General features: G+C 43.4%; 3 protein-coding genes across 6 annotated transcripts; 2 read left to right on the plus strand and 1 right to left on the minus strand.

The window, feature by feature from the left end:
- Positions 1-275: 275 nt before the first annotated feature.
- On the plus strand, positions 276-8,628 carry LOC144062543 (transcription initiation factor TFIID subunit 4-like). The gene is made up of 15 exons (XM_077584029.1): positions 276-699; positions 891-1,292; positions 1,441-1,562; positions 1,625-1,735; positions 2,724-2,846; positions 2,979-3,101; positions 3,178-3,267; positions 3,400-3,555; positions 3,621-3,732; positions 4,373-4,454; positions 4,589-4,880; positions 4,947-5,072; positions 6,971-7,027; positions 7,110-7,217; positions 7,314-8,628. The coding sequence occupies exons 2-15, from the start codon at positions 899-901 to the stop codon at positions 7,437-7,439; spliced, it is 2,022 nt and encodes a 673-aa protein (XP_077440155.1). The 5' UTR covers positions 276-699; positions 891-898; the 3' UTR covers positions 7,440-8,628.
- LOC144062542 (uncharacterized) lies at positions 7,302-12,187 on the minus strand. 4 transcript variants are annotated; one of them, XM_077584028.1, is made up of 5 exons: positions 10,924-12,187; positions 10,360-10,553; positions 9,593-9,737; positions 9,215-9,523; positions 7,302-8,930 (listed from the first exon to the last, which is right to left on the minus strand). In XM_077584028.1, the coding sequence occupies exons 1-5, from the start codon at positions 12,163-12,165 to the stop codon at positions 8,778-8,780; spliced, it is 2,043 nt and encodes a 680-aa protein (XP_077440154.1). In that variant the 5' UTR covers positions 12,166-12,187; the 3' UTR covers positions 7,302-8,777. The 4 variants fall into 4 exon arrangements, with proteins under 4 accessions (XP_077440154.1, XP_077440153.1, XP_077440152.1 ...); XM_077584027.1 differs by having other exon boundaries at positions 9,215-9,740; positions 10,360-10,514; XM_077584026.1 differs by having other exon boundaries at positions 9,215-9,737.
- lrrc41 (leucine rich repeat containing 41) lies at positions 11,112-21,623 on the plus strand. The gene is made up of 9 exons (XM_077584030.1): positions 11,112-13,263; positions 13,514-13,680; positions 14,870-15,575; positions 17,550-17,774; positions 17,851-18,018; positions 18,796-18,894; positions 19,065-19,193; positions 19,277-19,349; positions 20,726-21,623. Exons 1-9 carry the CDS (start codon positions 13,170-13,172, stop codon positions 20,943-20,945), a joined length of 1,881 nt encoding a protein of 626 aa, XP_077440156.1. The 5' UTR covers positions 11,112-13,169; the 3' UTR covers positions 20,946-21,623.
- The last annotated feature ends 3,601 nt before the right edge of the window (positions 21,624-25,224 follow it).

Raw genomic sequence — 25,224 nt, forward strand, 5'->3', positions numbered from 1 at the left:
ACTGCAGACTACAATGCGATATTTACATAAACTTACAATGAATCTAATGTTTCTTTCTTTTTTTATTCGGTTAAGTCACCTGGAGCGTGCGAAATGTGCATAGTTACAAACAATGATTATACTGTGTTATTTTGTAAGAAGCGTAAACACGAAATAACGAGTATGCCCCACGTTCTTCCAGTTTATCTGAATGCATCACCGGTAACCACTACCAGAGAGTACGAGCGGTAAGGCGGGACGGTGCGTTCACGTCAACTGAAGAGTACGTAATTTAAAAATGCATGCCTCGAGACGACACCGCCGCCTGTTCAACGTACAAACTTAAAACGCCACTCGGCGCCCATCTTTGTAACATCTTATACTTTGTATAACGTGTATCACTTTATATTTTATATAAGATGTGACAAGTGAATGTGGACCTTTAATTCCTCATTCTTAGCAGCGCGTTTCATGTAATGTTTCGTAATTTGGCTAATTGGAAGTGTTAGCAAACATTTCAAAATGGTTTGAAATTAGACTCGTCAAACACGCGATGTATGAAACTCTTGTCGCTAGTGTAGCTAAAACACATTTGACTTTGATAATCCAGTTAAATAGAAATTAACACGAGAACACCTGCCAACACATCGGTTTAACAGAAGCCAAACGGTCATTGACGTTTGGGTATGCTTAGAAAGTCAGCACAGTAGCGGCACAAAGGTAAGTTTACTTGTTGTACTGTAGTTTGTTGAGAGAAAGAAAACAAATAAAAAACATGTGACTACACTTTTTTTTATAATTCCAAGTGTTTCTCTCTTAAATTTAAATTAAAGCACCACATGGACAATATTGTTTAAAAGTGTCTTAAACATTGAATGAATTGCATCAAGTCACATGTGTTTCCCACATAGAAGCAACTATGGCTATGAATAAAGACCCCACGGAGACAGTCCAAGATGGAGAGCCCTGCAGCATTCAAGTGAAGACCCTGCAGGCCACAGCCAAGTGTGGTTTTGTTCCTTCTCCAGGTGTTTCCAAGGTCGAAGTCTACCAACCCACCTCCCCGGTTCCGTCCCCTCAGACGTCCTCCCCCGCCGTCATGGTGGTAACCAAGATTTCCAAGCCTGGCGGGGCAAATGCCAATGGGCCCAAAGCGGTTCTGAGCCAGGCCACAACCACCACCATGAAGAACCCTACCTTGGCCCAGGGGAGGACGGTGGTGATAACGGTGCCCAGGACGGTTGGGCCACAGGTGGCTGTGGCGCCTCGGCTGACTCAGACACGTTTGCCCACTAACATCCAGATTCCACCAGGTATTTGATTTTGACTTCACGACAAAGTCAACATGACAAGATTACCCCAAAATGTTTCAAGTGCTGTCGTTTGTCCTTAAAAAAACAAACAAACAAACTAAAAATTCAACATTTAGATATGTTTACATACGTATATTTATATGGGCAGGTATGATGCTGATCCGCAGTCAAAGTGGTCAGCTGATGCTGATGTCCCAGCAGGCTTTGGCTCAGGCGCAACAGGGAGTGAGAACCGGCAACGGTCCGGCCACCGGAATCCTGGCCTCCCAGGTATGAGTATATCCCGCAAGCCCGCACTCACATGCACTCACGGTGGCGCTCTGCAACATCAGGTGTCCACGGCAGCTCCCACGAGTCAAAGCAACGAGAAGGTTACAGTGATCAGGATGACGGCTCCTCAAACTTTCCAACCGACGGCGGTCCAGAAGACGGCAATGGTCAAGGTAGGAGCACATCCGGGACTGTCCTCTCTCGCCAGAGTGACTTGTTTGTCGATAAAGAGATGAAACACAAAGAAAATTTCATATCCCGATGATGGTGAGCAAAATGATTATCAGTATTATCATTATGAAGATAAAATAAATACTTCAGGGATCTGATAGCAGGAATGGATTGATGGAATATAACACCAAAAAATGTAAATGTAAGATATGCATACGTTAGAGGAAAAATACAACTTTAGTGCAGGAAAACGGTAAAATACATGAGAAACAAATACACAAATTTACAAACAAATTAAAAATATTTTAAACAAACATTTCTTACAAAATATAAAATATCAGCTAAAACTACACATAATAGAAAACATAAACATCAATAATAAAATGAAAACAGTATTAGAAAATAATAATAAAAAAATTGTAGGAAAAAGTATAAACAAGTACTAGGAATAAATTCAAGACAAATAATTCAAAAGGAACAATGCAAAATCTATTTAAAAAAAATTACACATAGAATATAGTTTTTTGATAAAGGTAAAAAAAGAAAAAGAAAAATACAAACATTTTAGTTCAACTATTAGAAACAAATACCAAATATTTGATAAAAAATACAAAAACATTAAAAATTCTGGGGCAAAAAAAGTATTAGCTGAAAATACAGATAGTAGCAAATAATTAAAAAAAAAAGACAAGACAAGAAATATAACAAATATTAAGACTATTAAATGTCAATAGATGCAAAAAATATATCAACAAATAATGTATACAAAAACAAGACAAAGCACAAAAGACATGAAAACAAAAATAACTAAAATATTAGATTAAAATGTACATTCTTTCTTCATCTGTTGGTATGTGAGAGACTGAAAAACAACAAAAGTGCCACTAAATGCAGTAGTAACAATTGTTAAAATTCATAGGCTAAAACTAAATGCTACAAATATTGTCACGGTTTCTGTGTAAAACTTTCACTTTGGCTGTGTGCCTTCAGGTGCTAGGCGTGACTCCCAAGCCAGCGGTGGTTCAGACCGGCGGTGTAGCAGCTGAACACCGGGATACTTTTCAGCCGGTCACCGTGGAAACCAAGAAGAAGCCCCAACCTACATTTAGTCAGGCAAGTGCATTGAACTTGGATATTGGAGAGCATCACTTACTTTAGTTTAATTCCACCAAAAGGCAAATTTCCAAAATACATTTCAAGTAAGTGTGGTCACAGAATCTAGCATTTTGTCCTGCTGACCCCCAGGAGACGCTAGAGAGCGTGAAGAAGTGCAAGAACTTCCTGGTGACGCTGATGAAGCTGGCGTCCAGCGACCCCAAGTCCACCAACATGGCCAACAACGTGCGAGGCCTGGTCCGGAGTCTGCTGGTGGGCTTCTCGATATTGCCGTTTGACTTTCCGCATATTGCTGTCGAGTCACGTGACGTCCAAGTTGTTGTTTTAGGAAGGCAGGATGGAGGTGGAGGAGTTCACCGAGGCGCTCTATAAGGAGCTCAAGTCCACACCACAGCCCTGCTTGGTGCCGTTCCTCAAGGTGAGTGAGAGACAAGAACTTTTTTTTTTAATCATTCACTGCCATGGCATTTCCATTTGTCACTGTCATATATTCATCCATTCTGTTTTCAACGTGACAGTCATGAATACGTTCTTCTTCTTCTGCTGTCAGAAAAGTCTCCCAGCAGTGCGTCGCCTCACCGCAGACCCGCAGGTATTCGTCCAGCAGGCCTGCTCCTCGTCATCGGCGCTGTCCTCCTCCTACAACCCAGCTGTGAAGAAGCCCAATGAGAACCCAACTCCAATTCCGAAAGCCCTCCCTCTTGTGGTCCGTGCTATTTGAATGATAACAATAAAAATCATGTCATATCCTGCTAATGATTGGTTTTGCAGTCAAGTGGCGCAAGCGTGATGGGCCAGTCCAGAACTTTCACTTCCAAGAACTTCAGAACTCCTACCTCGACCTCCAAAGTGATCCCGGTACAGATTGGAAAAAACTTCACAGGTAGGCACTTAAGCTTCTTTTGCACTTGCTCGTGAGGGCCAACATGGCTTTTTCTTCTGTCTTTGAAATTATATTAACCCAATCACTGGCAACCATTTTCACTGAAGCAACCGCCTTCGCTCCCGGCTGTTTTGCTAGATTTTGACTGATTTTGCCAGGCCCACAGCATATTGTGTTCTATTGCTATAAAAACATGGAACCTAGCAAAAGAAAGATTACAGTCTCTTCTTTCATAAGGAAAAAAAGTATATTTTTATGTTTCTGTATTGCAGCAAATAATATAAGAATATAGTAAAGTTTTGTCATTTACATTCCTAGTGAAAACACTGACAAAAAGAGCTTGTTGCAACATGGGCCTGGCTGATTTTCTATATTCTGCTGCCACTTGCTGGCCGTTTTTTCTTGTAATAACTACTTGCTTTAAGCCACCTCTTCATGTCAGACGCTGCATCAAAGCCTTCTGTATGCTCTTGCATAAAAAAAATTTAAACAATAATTTTCTTTTTTTTTTTTGTTTACAGTTTTGGGGTTTGAATGAGTTAATGGTCCACAAATGATGGTGTGAGCTGTCATAAATCTGTGTTTAAAAAAAAAAAAAAAATTATTATGTTTTTTTTTATTTTTATTTTTTTACTATGAGTATTCTCCATGAAGCAGCCTTTTGCTCAAGATCCTCAGTGCACCACCAGACTTGCTTTCAGGGACACTTCAGCCTCATACAAGTAAGAAGATCCTGATGCATTTCGCAAAACAACTGCGCATCCAAATTCTTTCATCTCAAATGTACCACTGGTGGCCACACACTTTGAGAATCACTGAATTAGCCAATCATTTAATCTCTCTGCATCCCCAACAGAGAAGAGGATGACATTAACGACGTGCCGTCCATGGCGGGCGTCAACTTGCGCGAGGAAAACGCTCAGATCCTGACCAGCGCGGTGGGCTCGGTGGTACAGTCCTGTCAGGATCAGCTCTTCCTGTCTCCGGGCCCCGTGCTGGGCCGTATCCTGCGCACGGGACGCCCTCTGGGGGTGAGCCAAGTGGGCCCCGAGGCGGTGGCTCTGGTTTCTCACGCCGCTCAGGAGTATCTCCGCAGCCTTCTGGAGAAGCTCAGCGTGATGGCAGAACACCGCAAGATGACGCTGAAGGTACTCCGGTCGGGCTTCCAGGTTTGTGGTGCGTTTGAGCTCCTATTGCCCGCTTGCCGTCCGCAGGATAACCTGTGGCACACTAGAGTGAGCGACGTGCGCGCGCAGCTGCATTTCCTGGAGGAGGTGGACACTTTGAGGAAGAAGAGGCAAGATGAAGAGGAGAGGGACAGGATGATGCGATTGGCCAGGGTCAGTCTCACGCCACTTGCGGCTTCAACCCTGTCTCACTCCAAATTTACCTCATGCCGTGTTCACTCTCATTCCTGTTTTAATCACCCGAAATCTGCCTCACGTTTTATCGGGTCTAGTTCTTGCCACATCTTGACGCATGCCAAATTCGGTGTCATTCCTGTCTCCTTCCTCTGGTGTCAAACTTGTCTCACGCCACTTAATGACCTGTAAAGTTCAGATGGGAATTTTCACTGGTTCTTTTATCTTGAACGCTCGCTATACTAATAATAACAACCAAGGAGACTGCATACAGACGCTCCCCACCTTACGAACGAGTTACGTTCCGGACGATCGTTCGTAAGGTGAATTTGTTCGTAAGTTGCTTCTGTGCTATATTTTGTATTATAATTTGTGTTTAAAGCCTATATAAGTATATTGAAGGTTTATGTAAGTATGTTTAAGGCTTGTACAAGTAACCTGCATTGGTTTGTACTGAAAAAAACTTAATAAAATGGAGAGAATACGTACAGTACTGTACTGTACTACGTATGTTAGAGAGAGAGAGCGAGAGACACACACAGTATGTACATGTACGTAATAAGATAAATAAAATGAAGTTTAACTTACTTTTGGAAGATGTACTCGATGCTTAAGGAGATGATGGAGGAGGATTTTATATCATGAGAGATTCTTCGTCGTCGCTGGAATCGGCTTCAAAAGTTATTTCCTGCTTCATGGGGACCGGCGTTTTCTTCCTCCTCCTCCTCGCCACGTTGCTCAGCCTCCAATGAGCTCTCACAGCGCCAATCGTCGGTATTAGCGGCGGAAAGAAGCACTACGCGCAATACAAAATCTAACTTACTCTTTCCAAACATTTTTCGACATACTGTACGCGCAGAAATGTTCGTATGTACCGTTGTTCGTAACTCGAATGTTCGTAAGTAGGGGAGCGTCTGTATTCTCAATTGAACTATTTACTGGATGCCAGAAAGATCGAGTACACAGCTAAAGAGCCTTTTCTGCTGAATGCGGAAGAAGGTCTAATCTATTCAAATTGTCTTGACGCCAAGCCAGGACAAGTCACAGTGACACAACGGCCTAGCTTAAATCACCTATCAAATCATTTAAGGTGGATTCAAGGATTTTCTCGAAAAGTAGAAGCCAAATGTCTGTCAGGTTTAAAAAACTGCGCATGCGGAAGACCATCCTACCAGCTCTACTGCTCGTCCGGGGGAAACGCCTCTCAAATGTTTCTAACGTCGCTCATGTTCATCAGTCTTTTTAATCTCTGCCGCCGGCCTCGCTTCAAAGACGGGTGTCCTCTTGGGGCTCTCAGCCAAGTATGCAGTGAAATATGAATGGCTGAATCCGAAAGCTCAGCGGCTACATGCTACAAACACTCCCAAGTGCGCATGCGCAGCTAGGAAGTAGGAATGAGCACGCACGACGTTGTTGCAGAAGATTGATTGACAGGATCAAGAAACAATCGTTAAGATTATCCACCCGGAAGGCGCAGCAACAAAAAATCCTTGAATCTACCTTTAAGAGGCCTAATACAACAGGCCAAGCAACAACCAATCATGGCTCACCGGTTTTCTGGGTTTGGTCAGGTGATGTCCGCAAGCTGAGCCCTTAGCTACTGTGATGTCATTTTCAGTCGACAGCAAATGGCAAAATGGCCGCCTCCTCAAATGGATAAAAATGGGAGTATTTTTCTGCTTAATTCATTTTCCACAAATACAAAATTAATCATAATACTGTACCGTCTTTAGACTGGTGGGTCTGTGTAGAACATATTGGAGGCTGAAATTCAATGAAATTGTTCTTCCCAAAAATACACGTTCACATGTTGGTGTTGACGAGCGCCCCCACATCTGTTGTAATCTTGTCTCTCCGCGTTTGTCTCTCGCCGGCAGAGTCGCTCACACACCGAGGATCCGCTGCAGCAGCAGCTAAAGCAGCGAGCGAAAGAGGTGACTTTTCACTCCGTGTGAATTCCATTTGCACAGTTTGTGGTTTTGCTGACTCGGTTGTTGTTGATGTTTCCTTGTTGAGTTGCAACAAATGGAAGAAGCTCAGCTGCAGAAGCGAGAAGCAAACCTCACCGCTCTGGCGGCCATCGGCCCCAGGAAGAAGAGACCGCTTAGTAACATGGAAGGCCAGGTACGAGTGCGTGTGAGTAGATGAGGGATTGTTGTGTGTAAATTCTGCGTGTGCCAGTAAGATTATTTTGTTTTTGTGTGTGTGTGTGTGCATCAGGTGTCGCTGGCACCCAGACAGGCCGTCCATCGCGTGAGCCGCGTGATGCTTCGGGACCTGCTGGTGTGCATGGAGCAGGACCACTTCCTGCGACACTCTCTCACCTTCTACAAGGCCATGCTCTGACCGCTCCAACCATTCGAACCTGAACCACTAGAATATGGATGCAGTGGTGCCCTGAGAGAAGAGTGGAATTCACGTGTATGGCAAATCGTCTTTCTCGATTCAAATAAATAGAACTACCATCAACTCCGTTCTGGCCTCACCCCAAAAAAAACAAAAACAAAACTGCTTTGTTTAATAAGAAAAAAAATCATAATATAAAACATAGTTGTAACATAATTACAATAGAACGTAAAGAATTCAACATTGTTCAGTTCAAATTCATTGTGCTGCTCCTGTTGTGCCCACTTTAGCCACTGGGAGGAGGTATAATACATTCATGTTGACTAATAAAGAAGAGCTCATTGATACTCAAAAATAAGATGTTTTCAACCCCTGGGGGGAAGCATAGACTAGGGTAAAAAAACTAAAATAAAGTGAATGTATCAGGTGAAAGCACGAATAATCAGAATCACGGAATATTACCGCAAATAATGGGGGGGTGTTATGAAAAAGAGTTCCCAAAATTCATGAATGTCAAACCGCATATACGGAGTGGCCTCTGCATTTGTTTTTTCGCAGAGGATAAAGAATACATTACTGAGTTTTGTCAAATGTTTCTTTTGTTGTATATATCGATATACAGTAATCTTGCAATTACCAATGCTAGTTGTTAGCCTTTCAATAGCTTTTTGCATCAAAAGATAGCATTAAGCTAGCAGGGTTGGTGTTTATGCACAAAGTATATTTATTTTTGTTTCATGTTAAGTTTGACAGTAGTCTTTAAAAATTGTTCACTTTTTGCCAACCAACTGCTTATTGTATCTAAAATTTTCACTCTTAAGCTAAAGCAAAAAATAGCTGGAACAGCAGCTCGTATCTTTTGCAAGTTTAGTATTTTGTGTTTGTTGTAAAATATATTTTTTGTGCGTGTGTTCTTGTTCATTGCAGTGGACCCTGCTAGCAAATACCAAAAATCCACGTATCATTGACGACCATTATAAATGCTTAGGAGGAAAATGTTATACTTTTGTTAACGCCCCAAAAAAATCTTGAAAAAAAAATGCGAATAGGTGAATCAACAGCTGCCGAACCACAAGTACGCAAGGTTCCACTGTATTCCGATGCTGTGCTTATTATTTTGTATATGTTGAAGCTTACATTGAAGCTGTCTTTTTGTTGCACTCTGTTAAATTAAAAAAAATGTCTGCAAGCGTTTTGTGTCATGTTGTGCCTAAAAAATATTTTTCTTCTTTACAGAGGATACACTTTGTGCCGCACTTCCTGTCACATGACATGGTCATCATTACCGTATTGACAAAAGCAGTTTTTCCATGTGTCGTCTGATCGCCGACTTGACTTTTACAGCTCTTCACATTTGATGTGTTCGGCGGGGCGCCGGCCAGCCGCCGCGCCCGCCCGACCTAACAGGTACTGGCTGAAGTATGAGGAGGCGTCGGCGCTGCCGCACGAACCCGCTACCCGGAATCCTCTGTCTTGGAAGCGCTCCAGCACCTGCAGCCGCAAGCAAGTAAGAAGCGAAACTCAACTTTTGAACAGATATTCAAATGACCGAACTTCCAAGTTTCAAACTCCCACAGCAGCTACAAAAACGGCAGCTACGTAAACCACTACACTATGGACCTAGCATTCCTGTTTTCAGATGAAATTCCCTCCCAGACCAGATATTATTGGCATTGCTGTTTTCATAAACGTTGAAGGCAAATTAGTCTTCCATAAACCTCCCAAGCCAACTACACAAAAAGTCCCACAGACACTATATTATCTGTTTTAGATACCTGTACAGAGGTGAGGCTACAGTAGTCGTTGAGAGGAAAGCGACAGATGTGCGTGGCATCGTTCTCTGGTCTATCGCTTCCGGGTTCGCACACAAACTCTCGGACTTCCGGGAAGACCTCCTCCAGGGTGGTCCGGCGACCGTTCACGCTGATCCTCTCGCGCAGGTCTTGAGCAACGTGAACCACTATGCACTCCCACGGCGACGCTTCCGCACTGTTGCTTTCCCGCCTGCGCCGCCAGCGCAAAAGTTCTGCCTGCAGAGGAGCCAGCTGGAAGAAGGAGGCCTCTTCATACAGCAGCGCGTACTCCTGCGGCACAGCCACAAGACAAGAAGAAAAAAAAACGCTAGACGACCAGCCCCGGTTGCGCGTACTCACATTGAAGTCATCCGGGAGGAGGAGCTTGGAGGTTCGCATGAAGTTGAGGATGTAGCGGAACATGGCGCCGTCTCGATCGATGAAGTAGTGCTGCCGCAGACCGTCCAGCACGATAGGCTCACTTCCGTTGAACAGTCGCCCGATCCTGCTGACACACTGCTAGCGCGTCACATAACGAGAACAACCAAGCCAACATTTTTTTTTTTTTTTCGACCAATCAGCACTACAAACTTAGAATTCCCAACAAGAATTCACAAAAGTGGGCTATGCAAACTACTGTATGTAATGAGCCTCCTGCACCGCTACACTGAACTCAGCCCCGTGAAGCACTCCACTACAAATTTTGCATTCATCCTTTTGTAAAAGAGATTTAGTCTTAAAAAGCTACAGAAGTGGTCTACATGAATCGATGTACGTCATGAGCCTTCCACGCAGCTACACTGTTAGCAATGTGAACCGCTACATTACAAATCTCGCACATGCAAATTTTTAAACACAGTTTAGTCTCGTAAACGCTGCAATACAAAACTGCTGAATGTCATAAACCTCCCACCCACAGCTACACTAAGTCAGCAATGTGAACCACTACACAAATGTTGCACTCCTTCTGTAAACACTTGAGACAATTTTGTCTTAACAGGCTACAAAAGTCAGCTACTCAAACCGCTACATAAACAAGGAAGATATTTTTGTCTTAAATTGACCTTCTCGCCACACCAAACCACTACATTACAATCTTGCTCTGTAAACGCTCCAGCGCGTCTCACCGTGACTCGGGGTATTTTGTGAGGGTGTCCAGGCTGCTGGTGTATGTGTGACCCCCCACATCCACGTGGACCGGTGCGTTGCCTTTGCTCAGTTGGGCCAGCGAGGGGACGCCGGACAAACCCGGGAGGGATACTGAAGTCTGCCCTCCGCTGTCCTGGGACACGACACACTCGATCAGCACCTTGTCTGCTGGCTTTGTAGGATTAGAGATAACAAACACACTGATGGACTTAATCCAACTGACAAAAGCGTGTGTGAATAATACTATTTAGCTTTAGGCTGTCACTGTATTGCATGCTGTGTAAATTAATTAGTGAGGTGTGGTTGCCTTGGCAACAGATGCCATAATGTTCTTGCTCAATGGCCACTTCATCAGGTACGTTAATGCAATAAATGGACTCTGGACACAACATTAGGGACACACTAATTCAACAATTGCTATTGATAAAGTATATGAATGAAACAATAGTGTGGTCTTTGTAATGGCAGACGTTTTGGAAAGAGATTACTTGGCCCAGGTGTAGGCTACCTATAATGAAGTGTCCCGTGACCTTTCAGGCTACCTGGGGGACGGTGGAGCGGAAAGGAGACTGAGCATGCGCCTGGCTGCCTCTGGCTCCGGACTCCGCGTGCACTCTTTTCGGGTGAGGAAGGGAGAGACTTCCGACCTGAGCACCCACGTGACCGCGTTGCGTTGCCACGGCAACCAGGCACCGCTCGCTGCCGCCAGTGTCAGCGGTGATTGCCGCGGCACCGCCCACGATGCTGTCGAGCGTCGCTATGGAGACGGCGCCGATGCAGTGGTTTGTGTACGTCCTGGAAAGCTTGGCGGCGCGCGACAGCATCTGCATGCGCGTGCCCAGAAGGTTCTTGCCGACTGCCTTGTTCTCGAACCAGGTGTCGTCGGCCGGACCCCAGGCGTCGCGCGGCCGCTGGAAGAAAGCTCGGCACAGCGGGTTGCGCTTGGCTAGGTAGTGCTCGAAGCTGGCGTACGGGCACAGCGCCGTCCGCGTCTCGTACATGCGCGGCCGCAGGGTGACGTCGTCGTCGGGGGACGTCTTCCGGCTGCCACGCTTGGCTCGGAAGTAGACGAACTTCCGCCCTTGCTCGTCGGCGGCCAGCGCGAACGAGTCTTCGCGGAGCTCGCGCTGCTTCTCGCGGCCTCTGGTGCTGAAGTACATGCAGGTCTCGAACCAAACCTTGTTGAGCAGCCCCGGCGGCGTGGACGCGTCGAACATGGACGACTCATAGAGGCGGCGCAGGTCGGAACGCGCAATTGCCTGCTTCTGCACTACCGGCCCGGAGCCCCGTTCCTCCAGCCGCCGGATGACCGCCGCCAAGGCGAGATTGGCCCCGCGCAGCTCTGGGTCCTTGGTGAGGTCCAGCGTGCGGCAGTGGGGCGGCTCGTTCAGGTAGCGGTTGAGCGAGCTCCGGATGCTGACGAGAGACGACTTGCTGTACAGCTGGCCGCTTTTGGATCGCGCTTCCGCGTAGAAGGAGCGCAGAAGTGCGCACAGCTCTGCCTTGTCCAGGTTCTCGAAGTCCGGCCTGCGCGCCTTGTCGCTCAGATACTCCCGGAAGATGCGCACCGCGTAGCGGGTCGCCAGCCGTGTGTTGTCGCTGAGCCGGCTGCGCTGCGGGGAGGTCGGGTGAGAGTCGGGTGCAACGGGCTGACTGCCGTCCGCGCTCGGGGGGACGACCGCCACTGACTCCCAGCCCTCCTCCCCGGTGATGCGCACCTCCTGGATGTCGTCCTCCCACCCCGTGAGCTCCGTGCAGCCTCGGCTCTCAGGCGCTCCCGCCATATTGCGGTCTGCGTGCCAAGCGGTCCGCCTGCACTGCGCATGCGTTATATTGGACCGCAACGCCACCCCCTCCCATGCACCGCCACCCCCAAAAAAGTCATTTTGTGGTTTAGTGACCTTCATTTGTGCTCGTACTTGTTCTACGTGCAGGGCGCGTGTACAACGACGCCAGGCTGCTCCGTGGATACCAGCAACTCATTGATTATTAATAGAGAATAAAAAATGATTCTTGTAACTTCAAGAATGTTGCTAAAAGTGCGCGTGGCCCGTTTTGTCACCTTAAGGAACTCGTACGTGACGTCACATCATGAGCTTGTGCGTGCATGGTGTGAGGGAGTGCGTATATGATGCGCATGTGCTTTCTTACTTCAAATGCGTAATTATAATAAATGTCTTGTGGCAGAGTATCAAGGAATCTATATGCATTCATGCAAAAATGGCAGGAAAGTCACTGGATTCAAAATCAGCGGTGCATGGCCTGGCCTTGGCCGCCACGTATAGCTCCGCACCTGCTGCAGCGGTGCGCAAGATATGTACATTGAGTCTGACTTGCAGTCAGGCCGATCAAACGTCAAGATGCGCCTTCACAAACTTGTTCACACAGTTCGGAATTGTGTTTATTTATTTAGTCAAGACATTGGGTTGAGAGTGCCAGAGGACAAAATATTTTATTTCATTGGAATGTAGCCTACATTGTGCTTTTTAAAATTTTAGATGAATATGACAATAAACTGAAACTGTTACTGAACTGATTGAAATTGTGAATTGTAAACGAGTGTGATTCTACCACCCCCTGCCAGTGGTGTCGCTAGTGTTCTTACGGTAGCTATTTTCTCCTGTTTGCAGCCATTTTAGAGTGGACGTCACTTCCTGGAAGTTTTTTTTATCAACCTATATTTTGAGTAGTGGAGCGGTGAGGTTTCCAGGCTGCACTCTTGGATATTTTTTATTTTGCACGTCGCCAGTACAGTACACACACGGCAACAATAATTATTGTGTTCAACATGGAGAGAAAGATCACGACTTTAAGGGACGTGTGCTTACAAAAAGTCCATTTTCATTTCAGTGTTAAAGATTTGGGCAAAGCGGCAGTTCTCAGTAAGGGTTTTTGTGTGTGTCATTTGTCATATTTTGATCGTATGTTTACCAAACGCAGCAAAAAAAAAAAAAAATGCATATACGTTTACCAAATGAAACACGTGTTTTTTTAAATTTGTTATTTCGTTGTCGTAGGGAGGGGAAATGGAGTAGAATGGACAAATGGTCACAGAAATACATTCCTTTGCGACAATGGGCTTTTTTCTATCTCCATCTCTGACAAGCTTTTATTTGGTTTCCTTTGCGTCAGATCTGCCATCAGACCTGTTGAAAGATCTCCTTCCTTACATGGACCCAGTTCAGCTGGATCAGCTTCAGCCAGACCTTGAGGTCAAAGGAATATCCACCTTCTCGGCATGGATGAAGATGTACCAAGAGCTGGCGGCGGACAGGAAGCAGGTGGCGGGCAGGAAGCAGGTCACACATGGACTCAACCCCCATTTTTTATTCAAACACATTCACTCTCTGACTTGAGTGCACTGTGCTCGTGCGAATGAGGAACCCCCAGTTGACGGACTTACGATTGACAGACTGCGGCTACTGTGCCCATGAAATTTACTTTAATTTAGCGATGACAGAAGCCCGGTTAAAATAATGTTGACGGATTGATGGATTGCCGATTACAGCTCGGTTCTGTTTGAAATAATTGACGATTGACAATGACGGAAGGGTGTCCTTGCTGTTGACGAATTACTGACACTCAAAATTCATTGACGCGCACACCTCTGCTTATAATTTGATTTCTGTTAATGCATGACTGTCCCTCACTCAACTAATTCTATAAATATTTTGAAAATCATTTTGACGCATCTGTAATGAGCCAGTACAGATGAACAATTCAGTTTTATTTATTGAAGCAATGGAATTGACAACATGTTAGCTACAATGAAAATGGTTTGTGGGAAAAATAATTCTGGTTGATTTCCATTTTGATTTTTAGTCTACTTGACTTTTTTTACTCAAGATTTTTTAATTGAATGTTTTTAATTTACTGTGTGCGTCTCTTGCTTTTATTGTTGCCTGTACTGTGCACTTGGATATTATTTATTTATTTAACACACTTTACATTTATAAAATAAATATAAATTACAATTCCTAAAATAGGAGAAAGGAAAAAACTTCTTCCAAGCAAAGTAAATAATTAGAATACTGCAGTGTTAATGTAGAAACCAAGTCGAGGTAATTTTACTGGAATGTTTATTCTCCCTTATATTAAATTAATTGAATGAAATTAGTGAAAAGGGAGAAACAATGCCATTAGAGGTGCAACAATTAATGGATTAGTTGATAACTGATCAATTATGAAATTAATAAACTATTGTGATAATCGATTTATCATTTAAGATGTATTGTTTATCTTCAAATTGTCCAAATCCTTGAAATTTCATCCTCTCAACAGTACATTTTTTAAATTTTCTCAAGTCCTCCTTTAATGGAGGCTGATTGACAGATTAATTAAAATAATTGTTCGCTGCAGACAGTTTGCCTTATTGAAATAGGAATAAAAGAGCTGCAATTAATAATTATTTTAATAATCAACTGAATCTCTTGATTATTTCTTCAATTTATGCCCATTTTTTTCATCTTGTGGTCTATCTGATTGCAGCAAAGGACGTTTGACACTTCACAAGAGGTGAAAGTGGAAGTGATGCGACGGCTGTTTGCCCAGTGTCTCCGCGACAGTTCCATCAACCTGGACAGCTGGTTTTACATGAGTCTGAGCCAATTCCTGTCGACGGCGGTCAAATATGTCAACCACGTGGCGCTCAGCTCTGACACGGAGCCCGACGTGGACTTGAAAGCGGGGGACCCGCTTCTCGCCAGTCTGGAAAAGACGGTGGAGTCGCTGACGTTGAAGTGGACGGGCAGCAACACGTCCCGGGAATTGGCCGGACTGCTGTCCTTCTTGGTCCATCGCTTTTTGGACCACGGCGTGGTGAAACACGTCAGCCTGTACTCTCCTTACAGCAACTTCTTTTCATGGCTGTTCACTGAACGCGGCCATCTGTATAGACCTGCCATGGATCGCAACAACATTGACAATTTGACTAGCTCTTTTGCTATCTATGGTGAAAGTTTAGACCAATATTGTGATGAAAATGGTCCCAACGTCAAACGCTGCCGGATGGCCAATAATGAACTGTTTTCATGGCATCGTTGTATAGACTCTTATCCCGGCTGCGTGACGCCGTGTCCAGGTTTAAAGATCCAAAGTCTGGTAGTGACTGAGTGTATTTGGGAACACGTGAAGGATATCATCAAAATTCTGCCCACGTTTGACAGCCTGACCAATCTGACGCTGCAAACGCAATGTGAGTGAGTGTAACTTCTTTGGTTGCTGTTGGGACGAGTCCTTGTGTCTCCAAAATGACCTTGTCAGGAAATCCTACCCCCCAAAAATCGCCATCTTGAGTAAACATGACCCAGGATGAAAGACAGATTGTCCAAAGTTTGGGATCATGTCGCAATTACTAAAAGAAGCAAAATAGTGAGTGCAATGTAAGTACAACCGTCTTGAGTTAAACAGCCGCACGCCAAGTAAACCTTGTTAGCGAACTGAATATAGTCAACCTTTGCTACTTGGATGGAATTGCCCCTCCACAACAGGTGGTTAGGATGCAGGGATGGTCTTTCCTTCACTTTATGAAACAAACGGTAACAAACAACTTTAAAGGGGAAGTCAACGTTAAAACATTTCTTGACAATAATATGTCATATGTGACCTCACTAGTCTAAACATGACATTCTGATTAATATTACATTTGTGGAATATGAGCAAAATCCAGCTGTTTTTATTCATCTCAGGGGGCGGCCATTTTGCCACTTGCTGTCTACTGAAGATGACATCGTTGCTCAGGCAACGACCAATCACAGCTCACCTGTTTTTTTGAAGCTGAGCTGTGATTGGTTGTTTCCGGAGACCTGAGCACCATTGAGTGGCTAGATTTTGCTGCTTTACTCATATTCAACTAACGCAATATTAACCAGAGTACCTGTGGGGCTGCATAGAACATATTATTGTCAAGATTTTTTTGAGCGCTGATCAGGGGATTTCCCGCTGATTGGGGAAAAATTATCGTTTTTCTTAATTTGCAGTAATTTTAGGTTTATTATGTACTTTTATTTATTTATTTTTGGTTTATTGTCGACTTCTCGTCAAACTTTTTGACAGGTTTGACGTCACTTCCTGTCCCGCCCCTTCGCTTTAGGTCCCGCCCCATTTACACAAATATGGGCAAATTTCCTATGATGTCATACTTCCGCCCCGCCCCCTATGCCCCAATATGGACTTCATATGACGTCATACTTCCGGTGGCTGAGAACATGTCCCAACATGTCCTGTTTTGACCCCGCCCCTTATGTCCAAATGTGTCCTAGCATTAGAAGGATGATGTCATTTTGGTGTCATAGGAAGTCCATATTTAGGCATGGGGGGGCGGGATGAAAACAGGACATGTTGGGACATGTTCTCAGTCCCCGGAAGTATGATGTCATAGGAAGTCCATATTTGGGCGCTGGGGCCGGAAGTATGCCGTCATAGGGAAATGTGCCTATATTTCGGTAAAGGGGGCGGGACCGGAAGTGGAGATGTGGGACATGAAGTGACGTCACACCTGTGAAAAAGTTTGACGAGAAGTTAGATACTAAACCTTTCTGTGGCCAAATAAGCCAAAGATATATAAATCTTGCCAAATGGAACGGTAATGGCTTATGTTACACAATGGTACGTTTGTTTGTTTTTTCTTTTTTTAACTCTTTGACTGCCAAAAACGTTAAATAACGTTTAATAAAATCCTATGGAGGAGTGCCAAAGACGTTAAAAGACGTTTTTTTTTCAAAACAGAGGTGAAACTAACCATTTTCTATTGTTGATTACTGAAAAACGGAATAAGGTAGAAACAAACTTTTTTTTCTGATGAAAGATGAGAGTCCAATCTTTCATTTGGTAGTATGTGTGTTTCCATAGTCCAAACACATAATTTTCTGTGGAACTTGAAAGATCAGTCAAAAATGCTTAAATCGGCAGGCACCCACGGCATCCCTTTTCTGAAAACGTCTGGCAGTCAAAGAGTTAAAGTGGACAGTGATAGTAAAAAAAAAAAAAAAGATATCGGAGGTTTTTGACCGACAGTGATGCAGCTTTTTAAAAAAAAATAATAATAATTATGTATAGTCTTATATCGTTTTCTCTGTCCATTTTAAATTAGCAATCAAAAAAGAAAAAGTGTCTTGATTCTAAAGTTTGGTGGTGTTTTTCATGGATTGTTCAACTTATGTTTGTTTAGTTGGATATTCGCTTCCCATCTGGGTCATCGAAGACATGGCAGAAGCGCTGGTGTCTTTATCATCACGTCCCCGCCGCTCGCTCCGTCGTGTGTCCATCCGCACGTTGCAGTGCGGGGACGTGCTGTGCGACCTGCTGCAAGCATACCGGGAGCTGAAGGAGCTGGATGTGGGGGTCACCAGAGTCATCACTCAGGACTCCAGGAACAAGCAAAAGGAACTTGAAGGTGAGTGATGCAGTGCTGGTCTGAGATTGAAATGGCCGAAGTGGGTCATCTCTCCATTTCGCTGATGTTCCCTCAGGTGAATTTCAGCTGGAGCAGCTGTCAATCACTCTGGACATGACAACGCAGGACGCAGACTTCCTGTTGACCACATTGAGAGCGTGCCCCCATCTGCTCTCGCTGCACGTTTCGGGCATGCGCTTGCCCACCGGCCACTCCCAAAAGGAACTCCTCAACACACTCGCAGGTAAGCAGTCCGACGTTATGATGTAACACGCAATTTGCCTTAAATGATGAAATACAATGATTACGCAAAAGCGATTTCCCGACAGTTCATTTGTGATAACGGCCACGGCGCATAATAGAAATGTTCAGACCTGTCTGTAAATAGTCTAGTGCTGTCACTATCGAATATTTTTTGAATCGCTTAATCTATCGATTATTCAACTGATTAATTGACTAATTGGATTTATTTTAATTTTGCATGAAAGTTATTATAAAAGCATTTTTTTTCCTTGATTACTGGTTATTAACCAGTGATTAGTGTTTATTTCATACTTCATATTCGTATAGTGATTAAAAAAAAAAAAAGGTGGATTGACGTTGTACTGTTACCGGTTCGGTCATTGATTTCCAAAGTAAAAACAGATGTTTGAAAATGTCGTATTTTGATTAAACAAAGAAGATAATCAGTCTTCTTTCATGAAGGACTACAAAAATCAGGGGTCAATTACTGTTGATATGCTAAAATCAGAGGATTTGGACAATTTATATTTGATTGATATATATATAAAAATATCTGTTGATTAATTTGATAATTGATGACCGATGTGACAAGCGTGCGTATCACACAAGCACTTATTCCAGTGTTCGACGGTGTGAACGATAGTTTAGCAATTAGCATGCCATCGCCATCTTTCTGCTGTTTTATTACTTCACTGAGGTCTTTTTTTAATGTTCTCTTGGGGCTGGATAAGCAATTCACATACATCTGATGTATAATATGACTGACGTGTGCGTTTAGAGTCAAACGTTGACCTGGCGAGTCTCAACTTGTACAACCTCAACTTGTCCGATTGTATGGAGGAGATTATTAAGATGCTGAGTGTCTGCAAACTGGAAGGTAAAAAGCTCCTCCTCCATTTCGCTTCACCCTCCACCGCCTCTTTGTTCTCACCTTCCTCTACTTCATTCCTCACAATCTTCTTAATTGCTTTTTCTTCCTCCTCCTCCTCCTTGTTCTCTCAACCTCCTCTTCTTTATATTCTCATCTTGTCCTTTGTGGTCTTCCAGAGCTCCACCTTGCAGACTGTCGCCTTCTGGAGTTTGCCGCCGACAAGGCTGCGAGTCTGCGTCAGCTGGTGGACGCCCTGAAGACGTTGCCGTCCCTGCGGAAGCTCAATTTGTCTCACAACCGGCTAGGTACTGTAAGCCTCGCCGTCACCTCACCCGTGTCGCCGCTTTCTCACTTGACGGCCAACTCGGTGAGCGTTTGACATTTGCAGCCAAACACGTGCACGAGCTGGCTCAGCTCTTCTCCGGACCTGCGTGCAGCTCGCTGGAGTATCTCCACGTCGGGTGAGTGGTCCCTGGTTCGATTGGAGATAATTAGGGATAGACCGATTGTTGGCTGGGGCGATTATCGGTGTCGATATTCAGCATTTTGACGAATATCGGCATTGACCATTTTGAAGAATCATATGGCCGATAATAGATCCATTTAAATAAAAGTGTTCAGGGGTGGGGTTCAAAACTAAGTAAAATTTTAATACTTTTTTGAAATTTTAAAAAAACTATTTACTGTAGCAAACAATGGGGAGCTATTTATGTTAAGTTTTAAGTTTTAATTAACTCTTTGACTGCCAAAAACGTTATATAACGTTTAGTAAAATCCTATGGAGGAGTGCCAAAGACGTTAAAAGACGTTTTTTCAAAACAGAGGTGAAACCATCTATTTTCTATTGTTGATTACTGAAAAACGGAATAAGGTAGAAACAAACTTTTTTTTCTGATGAAAGATGAGAGTCCAATCTTTCATTTGGTAGTATGTGTGTTTCCATAGTCCAAACACATAATTTTCTGTGGACCTTGAAAGATCAGTCAAAAATGCTTAAATCGGCTGGCACCCACGGCATCCCTTTTATGAAAACGTCTGGCAGTCAAAGAGTTAAAATTTTGAAGGCATGCTAGTGTCTTTGGAAGACCCCTGAACTTTTTGTCAGATTTCTAAAACAAAGATGTCTTGATTAAGATTATTTTTTTTAACTCATTCACTCCCAGCCATTTTCACTGAAGCAACCCCCTTCGCTCAGTCGGCTGTTTTAATGGATTTTGACAGATTTTGCAAGGCCCACCGAATATTGTGTTCTATTGCTATAAAAACATAGAACCTACCAAAAGAAAAATTTGAGTCTCTTCTTTCATCAGGGAAAAAAAGTACATTTCTATCTGTTTCCGTTTTGCAGCAATTAGCATTAGAATATAGCTAAGTTTTATCATTATTCACAAATCTATTAAAAACTGGGGGGGTAGCTTATTGCAACATGGCCCTGGTTGATTTCTTATACTCTTCTGCCATCCTGCTGGCTGTTTTTGTAATAACTGCAATTGCTTCATGCATTCTCTTCAGTTCAGAGGCTGCATCAAAGCCTTCTGTATGCTCTAGCATAAAAAAAAACATAAAAAGTGTATAAATACATCTTTGGGAGCATGGTAATATTTAAAAAAAAAAAGTGCAACAACTGGAATGAATTAAGGGCATTTCCATTCATTTCAATGGGGAAATATGATTTGGAATGTGTCATTTGTAGTCAGGTTGAGGCTCATTATTACCTCAATTTCCAGGAACTTTTACTTCTTCACGCTAGCACCTGGTTGCGCAGAGGGATACTACATCACACGGTAACTTCCAAAGTTTCTAGTTCCAAGGTCAAACTTTTGTTTTCTTTGTCCAGGGCCAACTTCATTCAGCCAGCAGACTTGCTGGTGTTTGCCGAGACCTTGAGCTCGCATCCTCCACCACGCCGACTCACCCTGGACCTTGCGACCAACCCGGGAGATCGCGACGCCGACACGTGGAAGGCGGCGCTCGACAAGCTCCGCCCCTTCTGTCATCTCCTGACCAATGAGTGGGACTCGAGGAACGTCATGGCCGATTTCATCAGTGTCATGTGAGGCGGCTGAAGGACACGTACGTAACAAGCAGAGAAAGTCCTTTCTTAAAACACAACGCCTGCAAACAGGAAGTGACAGCGACATGCTGGCATGCGAGTCGCTGAGGCAAATATGAAAAAGCGTTTGAGCATTTATTTGCTTTCATTGATATCCAGCTCTCATATAACCTTCTCCATTGAAATCCATGGAAAGGCCATCATGGCAAAAATGCTCACATGGATTGGGCTTTTCACTGATGTCATAGTACATCGCTTAATAATGTAAATATGAAGTAGTATTTTTTTGTTTACTTTTTTGCATATTTTTATTTAGTGTATATATATATTTTTTATACTACTATATTGATCCGTGTGCACAATTTGTCAAGGGACATGAGGTAAAATGTGGGTAAAAGTGAGATTTAGTGAAAACTTTCCAGCAAAAACTTACTGGATGTAATGAAAGTGCATCCAGTACTTCACTTTTAAACTTTGATGGGGGGTTAATCAAGCTGTGACTTCTTGCATACATGGGATTTCTTATTTCTTCATTTGTAATAAATTTGAAATAATTTCTCAAAACGGTTTCACAGTGTCATTATGGGATGTGCAGTGAAACTGTGTGAAAACTAGCACTGGTTGAGTATCACTTTTCCCCCTCACACATTTGCTCTCCATATATTTAGCTTGCAGGTATAATGACATCGGTGTCCTCTAGAGGGCAGCATATATCTGCCAGCAAAAACTGGAATTTGCAGGGCGCAAACATGTTGTCCCTCACACCAAAACATCCACGGGCCAGCAAATTGACACCTCAATCGGTTGATAAATTGATTCATCTGAGTCAGTAAGTCGACAAATTTGATGGGCCAGCAAATAGAGATCCTGTGACCCAGTAAAAAGGTATGTCTATAGGCCAGCAACTACACACATTCTTTCAATGTAACATGGACTGATCCAGTGTATACAGTAGCATCGAAACTGAAGTTTACAACTACTATATAAATAGAAAGCTGCCCATGATCCCACCCGTAAGCTAAAAAATAGACAACCGTTTTCCACGTTCTTGTTTCACTTGAAAGTGTAATAACGTATGTGTCCTCTAGAGGGCAACATTTTTCACCCTCCCAGGTTTTTTGGCCTGCAAAGGGAACGCCGTAACTAAAATGTGCTCTCTCATCTTCCTCTCTCGCTTGCCCCTGCTGCTTCCCACAATCTGCCGCTGTCTCGAGGGAGGCAGCCATGTTTGTTGTTGCTCTTGAAATAACCTGTTTATTCTGCATGACGCTTTCATCTCGTGACTGGAGTTTTTTTTTTTTTATCTCTCTCTTTCCGATCTGAGATGTCCTTAACTTGCCCGCTCGCAGTCACCATATTGCAGTTAAAAATAAAAATACAATTAAAAAGAAACTTGCAAAATTTTCAGTAGTACATAACAAAAAGTTATGTCTGAAAAAAAAAATCACCTATTTGTATCTATGCACATATTTTTGTGCTTCTAATACCGCAATAGAGCCAAAACACCTGTTAGCAGATTGGTAGCTAGTGTTGTGACAGGGTTATTGAATAAATGTAAAACAACCACAACTAAATTCTACTTTTAAGGGCTGCCAGGTGGCGACATTCAAACCAGAGTACTTGCCAAATAAAATGATTTAATAGGAATTCGGACTCAAAGGCACTTCTCTTGTGGCACGTCAACACAAACACATGCGATTGCTAACCGATGCGTAAACAGAAACCTTGTTGAAAGAGAAGAGCTCTGTATGATTTACAATAACCACTTGCCATGGAAGAGTCTTCCTGAGTAAGGTTTCAAGTCTGAGCGAGCTCAGTGTGTCTCTGCCAGCACGCTGATAAGAGTCACACTGCCCGCTTCCCCTGGCAGTTGCCACGGCAACCAGTGTCTCAGCACAGAGCCGGCGTACAAAATAAAATATTTCCAAGTCTCCAGACGGACCAGTAAACAGTAGACATTTACTTGCCTGTGCTCCAGCAAATAGACACACCCTTGGAACAGTAAATAGTACCCATCCCTGGCCAGTCAGTAGACAACGATGGGTAAGCAAATGGACGCATCCATGATGGGCCAGTCAAACCTTACAACCCTTCACCAGCGAATAGACACATCCCTTCGCCTGTAGATACATCCATGTACCATTAACTCTTTGACTGCCAGACATTTTCAGAAAAGGGATGCCGTGGGTGCCAGCCGATTTTAAGCATTTTGACTGATCTTTCAAGGTCCATAGAAAATTATGTGTTTGGACTATGGAAACACACATACTGCCAAAACAAGATAGGACTCTCATCTTCCATCAGAAAAAAAAAGTTTGTTTCTACCTTATTCCGTTTTTGAGTAATCAACAATAGAAAATGGTTAGTTTCACCTGTTTTGAAAAAAAAACGTCTTTTAACGTCTTTGGCACTCCTCCATAGGATTTTACGAAACGTTATTTAACGTTTTTGGCAGTCAAAGAGTTAAGTAGACACATCAATGGGCTGATAGATTGACTAATCTTTGGGCAAGTGCATTATCACATTATCATATTGCTAAAATCCAGTAAGTAGACATATCCCTGTCACACAACCTTGGTCCAGTAAATAGACACATCCTTTTGATCCATTATTGAGACATCTGTGACGTTTTCATGAATTCAGAGTCCTCAATTTACAATAATAAGTAGTCGTGTATGAGAGTGCTATCATCATAGTTTGGCAGAAGTTTGAAGATAGTAGAGTGTCAAAAGAAACTTTGAATCGTGGGACGTCTTTTAGTTTGACGTGTGAGTGACAACAATCAGACGTGCTTTTATTGTGCCGGGAAGAGGCAGGAACATGAATGATTGATGTAGAGGATAAGAACAAAGGGAGGAGGAAAAAAAGCTCCTAGAAAGTTTGGACTTCACAAAGATGCCAAGACTGACTCCCATCCATCCTCAATCTGTCAAGAACAAGTCAGCTTCTCCTCCATCTTTGTTGTTCTTCTCTTCCGTCTTTCCTCTGCGGTGCCAAATGTGCCTTGAGCCTTGCAGCGCATGCGGCAAAATGCAAACGATGACGGACGAAAGCACTAACATTGGAAAACAAAAACGTGCTTTGTTTTGTCCTGTAAACTGTCAAGAGGAGAATTATACATATATTTTTTTACAGTATAATTGCCTACATTCATGGTAAAAACCCAAACTATGTCGCAGTAACATTTTAATATAATTTCAAACTAATCTTATAGCGTCCCATCTAAGACGCCGGAACTGGTCTACTTCCTGGAAGTCTACTTACTGAGCAAGGGAAGTGTCTATTTTTAGTGAGCCATGCCGCTGTAATGTTTGACTGACTGATAGATTGAAAGATCTATTTTTAGCACGATAGCACATCAACACTTACTAAAAAGTCAACCAATGGCAGCCCAGTCCGACAGCAGGAAGACGAGACCTAGTCAGCGAGAGAGGAGTAATACATGCCGACTGAGCGAATGTGTTGCTCAGCCAATAACAACACACGGCTGGCACACTTACAGACAGCAGCAGGAAGTCAACATAGAAGAAGAAAAAAAAGATTAGAAGTGTTTGCCAGCGTTAGCACAACGCTGCCAAGTTGTAGGTAGCAGCTATGTGAGCGGTCGCCAACACCTTTCTCACTCGCGTGTGAGCGGCAAAAAGCAGATGGCGACTGATATGGCAGATATGTGTCTTAGTAAATAGACACATCCATGGGCTAGCATCCACATCCCTGGGCTACTAAATAGAAGCATCCAGAATATGATTAATTGGCACTTCCTTGGGTCAGGAAATAGACACATCCCTGTAATCTAGTAAATACTCACATTACTGGGCCAGGAAATAGACATATCCATGGGTCGGTAAATAGACACAATCCCCGTAATTCGTAAGTATTCACATCACTGGGCCAGGAAATAGACATATCCCCGTGATCTATTAACTCTTTGACTGCCAGACGTTTTCAGAAAAGGGATGCCGTGGGTGCCTGCCGATTTAAGCATTTTTGACTGATCTTTCAAGTTCCACAGAAAATTATGTGTTTGGACTATGGAAACACACATACTACCAAATGAAAGATTGGACTCTCATCTTTCATCAGAAAAAAAAGTTTGTTTCTACCTTATTCCGTTTTTTCAGTAATCAACAATAGAAAATGGTTAGTTTCACCTCTGTTTTGAAAAAAACGTCTTTTAACGTCTTTGGCACTCCTCCATAGGATTTTATTAAACGTTATTCAACGTTTTTGGCAGTCAAAGAGTTAAGTACTCACATCACTGGGCCAGGAAATATACATATCCA

Source organism: Vanacampus margaritifer, chromosome 13 (genome assembly GCF_051991255.1).
Source record: "Vanacampus margaritifer isolate UIUO_Vmar chromosome 13, RoL_Vmar_1.0, whole genome shotgun sequence".
Classification (NCBI taxonomy): Eukaryota; Metazoa; Chordata; class Actinopteri; order Syngnathiformes; family Syngnathidae; genus Vanacampus; species Vanacampus margaritifer.